The sequence below is a fragment of the Pinus tabuliformis genome, chromosome 2_2, assembly GCF_031772625.1.
Source record: "Pinus tabuliformis cultivar Carrire ecotype Pingquan chromosome 2_2, CPIR1, whole genome shotgun sequence".
NCBI classification, from domain to species: Eukaryota; Viridiplantae; Streptophyta; class Pinopsida; order Pinales; family Pinaceae; genus Pinus; species Pinus tabuliformis.
Genome location: NC_142300.1, coordinates 612,370,860 through 612,380,096, shown reverse-complemented (window position 1 = coordinate 612,380,096; position 9,237 = coordinate 612,370,860). Strand labels below are relative to the sequence as shown.

General features: G+C 35.4%; 1 protein-coding gene across 1 annotated transcript; it reads right to left on the bottom strand.

Moving 5' to 3' along the window:
* Positions 1-253: 253 nt before the first annotated feature.
* LOC149194147 (uncharacterized) lies at positions 254-1,692 on the bottom strand. Its single transcript, XM_089407563.1, has 2 exons — positions 1,212-1,692; positions 254-1,116 (listed from the first exon to the last, which is right to left on the bottom strand). The coding sequence occupies exons 1-2, from the start codon at positions 1,690-1,692 to the stop codon at positions 254-256; spliced, it is 1,344 nt and encodes a 447-aa protein (XP_089263689.1).
* Between the last annotated feature and the right edge of the window lie 7,545 nt (positions 1,693-9,237).

Sequence of the window (9,237 nt, the reverse complement as noted above, 5' to 3'; positions counted from 1 at the left end):
GGGACCATTTAAAAAATAAAACCTTTGCAAAAAACTTACAATCCATGGACTATAAATAAATTATCTAGTGAGATTATAAATAAATCGTGGACTATAAATAAATCATCTAGAGAAAATACAAAAAAGTTATGCAATAATAAACAGTGATTATACTTCATTAAAAGTCAAACTTTCTGGAGAAACTACAAATTTTTTTATCAATAGGAATATCTCAATACATAGATCCTCTATTAAACATAAACTAGAAGAATTTTCAAAGCTCAAGAATCCTTCTTGACTTTGTATCTATCCATATCTCATATACTGCATGCCAATCAACATTAGATGATTCAGGTCCATTCAAAGATATTCTCATTAGAGCATCTAGTGTATCCAACCCAAGCCTCGATTTTCTAATGTCCTTGATGATGTTTTGCTTAGAAAATCCCCTTTCACAATCCACTGTACTTGCAGGAATAGTGAGGACAGCTTGCCATAATTTCATCATATTAGGATAGGTTTTGTGCCATTGTTTTGTGTTACGAAAAACTTTCCATGCTTCTTTCATAGGAAACCCCTCACAAGCCAAATTTAATGAATCAACAAAAGGGTGCAACTCTCTTTTACAAGCTTTAACATCAAATAAAGCTACAAATCCAACATCACTTGATACGGTATGTTGCAAATGTTGAAAAATCTTTAAAAACCAACGCTCTGAATTTTTCTCACGACTACGACGCTCTTCTGAATAATAACAAGCGCTGAACAATTTCGCTGCATTAAAAAGATGAAGGTCTGGAAATCTTTCATTCAAAGAGTCCATGAGAGTCTCTATATAACCTTCAGTGAGTTGCTGACAACTCTCATGTGTACCTTCACTACAAGGTTTCATAGATTGTTTCCTTGCTTCATTGGATTCAATATCCATGGCTGAGATAGAGATGTATTGTAACTCATGTCTATCTACAACTTTCCCTTCATCTTTAATATCAATGTATCCATTTTGAGAATCATTTAAAAACTTTGAAAGATAAGTTGTGCCTTCTGCAAATGTCTCTTTTCTCAAAAACCATCTAAATAATGTGCTTATAGTTACTTCAAGAGCCAACCCAATAATTGTGATGTCTACATTTTCTTCTTGAAAAGTCACATTCAACTTGTTCAATTCCCCTAGCACATCAGCAAGCATATGTAAACAAAACTGGACAGAATATATTCTCGTCTTATCATACCAAGATGAAGTTTTTTTTCATTTTTCCACAAAGTTAAAATTGCTGGCATAAGCTTCACAAGCCTTATAATAACTTCCCCCCTGGATAACCATCTCACTGAATGTATTTGTAGAACATCAAGAACATCAATTTGCATGACTCTAAGCAAATCATTAAGTTCGCTATTTCTCTTTGGAGAGTTTTGAACCCATGAATACACTTTATTTGCAATTTTTTCAACAAATAATAACTCAGGGAATTTCTTAGAAGCATCTGCTGTTGCTAAAGACTCACGATGAGCCACACAATGAACTGTAATAAGGTTTGGATTGTTCTTTTTCAAAAATGAAACAAAGCCATTTTCATGTCCAATCATTGCTGAAGCTCCATCTATAGAAACAACTATCAAATCTTTATATTGAAGGCCTCTAACATCTATTAATTGATTGACACTATCATATATTGTTTTTCCTTTTCCATCTACTACATCTTTGAGCTTCATAAACTGCGAGATAGGTGGCCCGAGACCCTTTGAGTCTAAATATGTTGCATAAATAACAAGGTGTTGCTCTAAGGTTCGATCAGTGCTTTCATCAACCATCAATGAGAAGAAAGGACTTTCCAACATATTTTTTATCTGAATCTGTTCAAGATGTTTTGATATGCAATATATAAAATCATTTGCAGAATTACGATTAGTGTATGAAGAGTACTCTTGAGACTTTGGCATATTTGGAGTTTTTGCATCCATTAGAAATTTGCAAAGCTTCTCATACTTTTATAGAGATAAATCTTCTTGACAAGTGAAATATGATATTTTCATTGTAGAAATCACTCTTTCCTTATTGGCATCTCTCATCTGTCTAATATGATCTGGAATTGGTTTCATCTTTCCCTCTAATGCATTAATCCATCTTTCCTTAGCATCTTTATGCGCTCGTGATTTTTCATAAGTAACAAGAGCATCATGTTGTAATGTGGTGCAACCATTCCCTAAACCCCATGGTCCATTCATCCTATCCTTCTCACAATAGTTACACTTCATAGTTATTTTATCATCAAACCTCACATAATTCAACCAAACAAACTTATTTAACCATTCCATGCGAAATTGTCTTTTTGTTTGCACTTTCATTTCTAAATTATCACCAACCTCTTCTTCAACTTCATTTGTTTCTTCATCTACATCATGTTCAGAAGAACTTCCAAAAATTTCATGTAATTGTTGTTCCACATGAGCATTATGGGTTTCTTCAAGTGTTTCTGAATTTTGTTGAGTCTTAGAAGTTTTCCCTTTTGTCCATCCATACATTTCCCCAATTGTAATGTATCTTTCTATTTTGAGACATTTGTAGGTTTGTGACCACCTGTATAAAATAAATATATAAAAACTAAAATTCATTAAATAAAAAATGAATATAACAATGGACAACATTGTAGAATAAATAATCAGAACATAAATATATCTGAAAATGAACTTCAACCTACTAAAATTTGCATCCCAAATATGCAACACACCAAACAGAGACTCCAGCACTATCAATTTAATGTGAAAGTAAATAGCCACATACTGCCTCAGAAATAAGATATATGGGGAAAGAACCGGAATAGTTAGCCGGAAATTATAGAGCAAGCAGGCCGAGTGCAGCTGCCCAGAAATGGAGAAAATTACCAGAGTATTCAGTGCAGACAGATCATACTTGTTAAATACTACACACCATCACAACAGCAAAGGCAAAAACAGCGCTTGCAGGTCCACCAAAAGTCCCCCCAACGAAATCTAAACTGCGAGCACTGTTGTGTGATATAGAAAGAATTAATTAATTATGAACAGGGCAAATTCCCTCCAGACACCAAACCATAACAACCTTCAAGTGAGGAAGTAAAACAATGGCATAGAAAGTACTCAATATCCGGATGCATGTGAGCGCCGTTGAGTGGTCCAGAAATGGATAGTAAAAATACGGCATAAAATATAGATGCATATAACAGTAAGCACCAGAATATGGAAACGCTTAGACCACAAAAACCACTCACAGAATTTAAGGAACATTCCCAAAACAAAGCATAAAAACAGAGTAGTTGTTAAACAATCGCCAAAACAATTGCTTCCCAGACAAATACGCAACAACCTTCAAGGGACCTGTGACATTCGAACATAGACTCTGAGTCTTATATATCCATAATACGGTATACCCGATTCACAATGATTCAGTCATATTGACCTAGAGCCTAGAGGCTAGCTGTATTGGCCTTTGTTGTACAGAAATTCAGCAGTAGGACGAAATTCAACAAAAAGTTTCATACACTACGGATATGGTACAATCAACCTATTTTTTACTATCTTCAACCTACAAGCACCAGAAACAGCCCAAAAACCTCAAAAAGATTCAAAAAAGGGGAGAAATCTATGAATATAAACCACGTTGCAAATTCTTTGAAGAATGAATATTTTTCATGGTTCATTGCGTGTTCGTGACACTGAAATTCTTCTAAATACATTTTCAAATCTCTAATATGTATACTTCTGTATGGATCCGTACTGGATTTTTTCGTTGTGGAATTTTTTTCATAACAATTGTATTTAAAAATGTCTTCGTAATCAAATCTCGCCACTATAATTTCAATGAAAAAAGACAACCAATATGTCACTAACAACCTAAAAAATTACAAGTCACAAAATTGTGCAGAACCATGAACATTAGACCTGTATAATTCAACATCAATCACAAGTAGACTTGTAATTCAAGGCCTACCACAATTACAGAAGAAAAGCTCTGGCCAAGGCATGTCTGACTACTCGATGGGATTGTTGTCTATTGGTAAGTGAGGGAGGCTCCGATACAAAGAGCCCACAATAAATACCCCACCCAATTCGGATAGTCCCCTCTGACAGATGGTGACTAGCCACATACTGCCTCGGAAATAAGATATACGGGGAAAGAACCGGAATAGTTAGCCGGAAATTATAGAGCAAGCAGGCCGAGTGCAGCTGCCCAGAAATGGAGAAAATTACCAGAGTATCCAGTGCAGACAGATCATACTTGTTAAATACTACACACCATCACAACAGCAAAGGCAAAAACAGCCCTTGCAGGTCCACCAAAAGTCCCCCCGATGAAATCTAAACTGCGAGCATTGTTGTGTGATATAGAAAGGATTAATTAATTATGAAGGGGGAAAATTCCCTCCAGACACCAGACCATAACAACCTTCAAGTGAGGAAGAAAAACAATGGCAGAGAAAGTACTCAATATCTGGATGCATGTGAGCATCGTTGAGTGGTCCAGAAATGGATAGTAAAAATACGACATAAAATATAGATGCATATAACAGTAAGCACCAGAATATGGACAAGCTCAGACCACAAAAACCACTCACAGAATTTAAGGAACATTCCCAAAACAAGGCATAAAAACAGTATAGTTTTTAAACAATTGCTTCCCAGAAAAATACGCAACAACCTTCAAGGGACCTGTGACATTCGAACATACCACTACTGATAAAAAAAAAAGCCAGTGAGTAATTGACATACCTGCAGATAGTGACCGGTAGCAGATTCTGGGTCGCGTCCAAACAGTAACTATATCGAAACAGCTCATCTAAAACCGTAACAACACAGTAAGGAGCATCCACAAACCAGTATAGTATAGTATAGTGTGGGGAAGTTCAAAAACAAACACAAAAATACCATCTGCGGGAAGACATATACCGGTATGGGCCGCGGCCCGCAAGTTGCAACCCAAACGCAAACCAAGCGATGAAATTAATGAAGAATTCATAGCTTTTTCGAATTTGAGAACACTGTAGATAAGATTAACTCTGACGGCACAACGAAATTAAAGGAATTTGTCACAACGTACCCTTGATTTGACAAGAAATGCAGAATTTTACAGTAATGAAACCTGAGGCACTTAATTTCAGTAAACGAGGCACTTAATTTCAGTAAACGTGGCTGAATCGAGGATAAAGGCCGAAAAGAAAAGACAATTGATTTGGAGAACGCATCGATGCATCGTATACTCCAGGCTGGTATGGAACTAGCAAAGATAAGTAGATGTTCAAAGGGTGGCTTGAATGAACGCCTCGGCCAGTCGGCCCTCCTGGGCGAACGTGTCTGAGTCTTTAATATCCATAAATTATAATACCCGATACAAAGAGCCCACAATAAATACCCCACCCAATTCGGATAGTCCCCTCTGACAGATGGTGACTACGGAGTATAATATATCACACTAGGAATTAAGCCATATGACTCAACCTAGTACTTACTGACAGTAGTCACAGACTTCAAGAGATAGGCTCAGAGTCCCATTACAGATATTATAGATTTTTACGTTTTCTCTATGAAATTAGACATCAAAACGACGGGTTGGAAAGGTATACCACACGTCTAACCTGACGTGGAAGATTTTCTCCCTGCCATCAAATACGTTCTGAAATCAAAAATACGTCTTGTGGGACGTCAAATTCCAGGCCTGACCGCACCTCTCGCATCCGTTCTTGTTGTTTTCATCCTACCTTCCTCCAATATTTATATAAACATAAAATTAATTACACCTGTGAGGGTTGTCAAAGAAAATCCACATCAATTCAAAAAAGTCATCAAAAATAAATAAATCAAAACATTTAAAAATTATAATAAAAATAAATATATAATATTAAATTATGAAAAACGGATGTTAAATTCATAAACGGTAAAGTTAATAAATTCATATACAGTAAAGTATAAAGTGATATATTTCATAGATAAAAAATAATTTATTTAATTGTAAAATGTTATTATAAGAATATATTGAATTTAATTAAAGTAGAGAAATTTTTTTATTTTTCACAGTTAATTTTCATTTTCGATTTTTATAAAATTTAAATTAGAATTTAATATATATATATATATATATATATATATATATATATATATATATATATATATATATATATATAGGAAAACAATGTTCATTAAAATTTCAATAATTGATTTTCTTAAAATTAGTTTGTTGGAATTTAAGAGGTTACTCATGGAGATACAGTTAGGGCTTATTGCAGAAGATAAAGACATAATTTGCTTTATAGAAACACATGAGCATGAAGGGTGCAAGACACCTATGTTTGAAGGATACTGGAAGACAGGGAATGGCAAAGGGTACCGGGGTATCATGGTTTTAGAAAGGGAGAAAGAATGTTGTCTCATTCAGTTAGAAAAAGAAGACTCAAATAAGTAATTCATTTGGTTTAAAATTTCAGAAAATGGAAACCACGTCAGAATTACAACATGTTATTTTGCATCGCAAGTTTCAAAAATCTATAAAAGTAGAGGGCTTGACCACAAAGATCCATGCACAGCCTTAAAAGTGGATATTGCAACATATTTGCAGCTAGGTGAAGTCCTTATAGTGGGTGATTTCAATGCTAGCACTGCAAGTGAGCAAGCTAGCATTCTTTGTTGTAAAGATGATTTCGACCCTATTTGGCTTACAGAAGAGAGTAATCATCAGTGGGAAAGAATTTCAGAGGACAAGGGCTGCAATCTCTTTGGTGAGCAATTGCTTACTCTATGTGGGGCATTTGATTTAGTTATTTGTAATGGCTTGACTAGATGGGAAAAGTCCAATAATTTCACTTGCAATACTTACAATGGAGCAAGTGTAGTAGATTATGTAATTTTCTCACATGGTTTGTGTGATAAAATGGAGGAATTTTTGATTGGAGATCAGCTGGGACTTAAAATCAAATCACAGGCCAATTTATTTATGTTTTTCTTGTACTAGAAAGAAACAATTAGAGTAAAAAATTCAGCATGTCCAACAAAATCTCCCACAGGGCAGAATTCTTTTGACTCCAAAAAATTGTAATACCTTCAAAATGACGCTAGAGAGGCTCTTCGAGAAGGAGAAAATCACAATTCACGGCCTTCATAGTCATGAATTAACACATTTAATTCGATGCGCAATTGCAAAGTGCAAAAGAGCAAAAATTAAGAACTCTGAAACAAATTGCTTTCTGGTTAATGCTTGGTTTGACGATAAATGCAAAAAGGCAAGGAGAATGTGGAAAGAGTCAAACAATGATAACATAAATCTTACAAGTAGTTATTAAGAAAGAAAAAGGTTGATTTCATGGTTTCAAGGAGGGAAGAACTAATCTTCCTTGGGAATAATCCCAAATTATTATGGAAGGAGATCCAACCGAAAAAGATACAAACTGAAAATAGTATTACAGCTTCTAAATGGTTTGACTATGCAAGATAACTCTGTGAGCATGATCTCAAGGTTGACCCCCCCCCTTGGTCAATGCGGATACCAAACTCTTCACGATGCAAGAAGTAGAGATGGGTATCAAGAAGTTGGGTGTTGGAAAAGCAAAAGACTTAGTGAACTCCAAGCAGAATATCTAAAGTGGGGCTCAAAGATCCTTGCACCTCACATTACAAAAATTTTCAACAACATCATACAACAGGAGCTCCCCATAGATTGGACAACTAGTCTAGCAATACCTCTTTTCAAGAGCGGTGACATCAATAATCCCTCAAATTATAGGACCATCATGATAAACCCTTTGTTTGCAAGGCTATTTGGAAGCATGCTAGAAAATAAAATTAGCAGGTGGACAGAAGAAAGAGATAAGCGTGCTAAAGGGAAAGCAGGTTTTAGACCAAACCATTCCACAGTTGATCATTGCATAACTTGAAGGCACATCATTGAAAATGTTTGGGAGAAAAAGGAAGAAGTCCTTTGTTGCTTTGTTGATTTCAGAAAAAGTGTTTGACTCGGTTCCTAGGGATAATCTTTGGCACAGAATGGAGGAAATTGGGGTTCCTAAACATTTGAGAGTAGTTGTGCATAGGCTGTATGGAAAGGTGAAAGTCAAAATTAGAACTTCAGCAGGCATTTCTGAAAGTTTTAGAAGCAATATCGGGGTCAAGCAAGGTTGCCGACTATCTCCTACCCTTTTTGGTTTATATATGGACAAGCTTGAGGAGTGCTTAAATTTGCTAGGGGGTGATGGCATCTATTTGGGCAAGTTTGTTATAAGGCTTATTTTGTATGCAGATGACCTTATTCTGATTACTAAATCGGCTTTTGTTTTGCAAGAGAACTTACTATCCCTTGAGCATTTTTGTAGAAGTGTGGGGCTGCAAGTCAATATCAGCAAAACGAAAGTAGTGGTTTTCTCTAAGAAAAGGAAACATAACCAACATAATTTCTAAGTTGAAAGCAAAATTATGGAAGAAGTTGTGGATTACAAATACCTCAGAATTGACTTCAACAAAAATCTAAGTTGGGATGGTTGTAGAAAGAAAATAACTTTTTGGGGTTGGAAAGCATTTTATGCTCTTCAAAGTAGGTGTAGAGAGGTCAAGTTATGAGACTGGAAAACCACTCAAACTATTTTTGGGCCTCTAATGATTCCAGTGATTCTCTATGGTTGTGAACTATGGGCCAACTATACATCCGACATGCAGTGGAGACAAATTGAGAAAATTCAGAAGCGTTTGATTACAAACAATTTCAAGATTAAAAGTGCAGTTCCTTATGCTATCTTGTTAAGTGAAACAGGGGCTGCTCCTATTGAAGCAATTGCTATGGTGCGAGTCATAAGGTATTTAAAAAAAAAAGAGCAAATGGAAGAGGGTAGATGGCCTAAGGTTGTCTTTAATGACAGATTGTGCAAAAAAAAAAAAAAAAACTTGGATGCAACAAAATAACAAACGGTTTAGTAAATGAGGTATTTGCTTGAATGTGTGTTTCATAAATAGCAAAGAGATAAAAGCTTTTGTTATGGATAAGTTCCACAAGCGTACTTGGGATAAGGAGCTAGCAAGAAAGAAAAAGTATTGTATTTAAGTGTTTAATCCCACTCGTAGTCATTAACCAAAAGCATACATAGAGGTCAATATCTCTTGGAGAGCAAAAATTATTATTGCTCAGTTAAGGACTAATTCTAATCAACTCCGTTGTGAAACAGGGCGCTGGAAAAGGCCAAAAGGAGTGTGGGAAGAAAGAGTATGCATTTTTTGTTCTTCCGGAAAAGTGGAAATAGAAAAATA

Bases quoted from the DNA above. Each gene is read 5' to 3' on its own strand.
- LOC149194147 (XM_089407563.1), bottom strand. From the start codon at position 1,692: ATGAAGCTCAAAGATGTAGTAGATGGAAAAGGAAAAACAATATATGAT. The intron at 1,117-1,211 runs GTATGATAAGAC...TGACTTTTCAAG, and splicing joins TGAAAAAAAACTTCATCTTG to AAGAAAATGTAGACATCACA.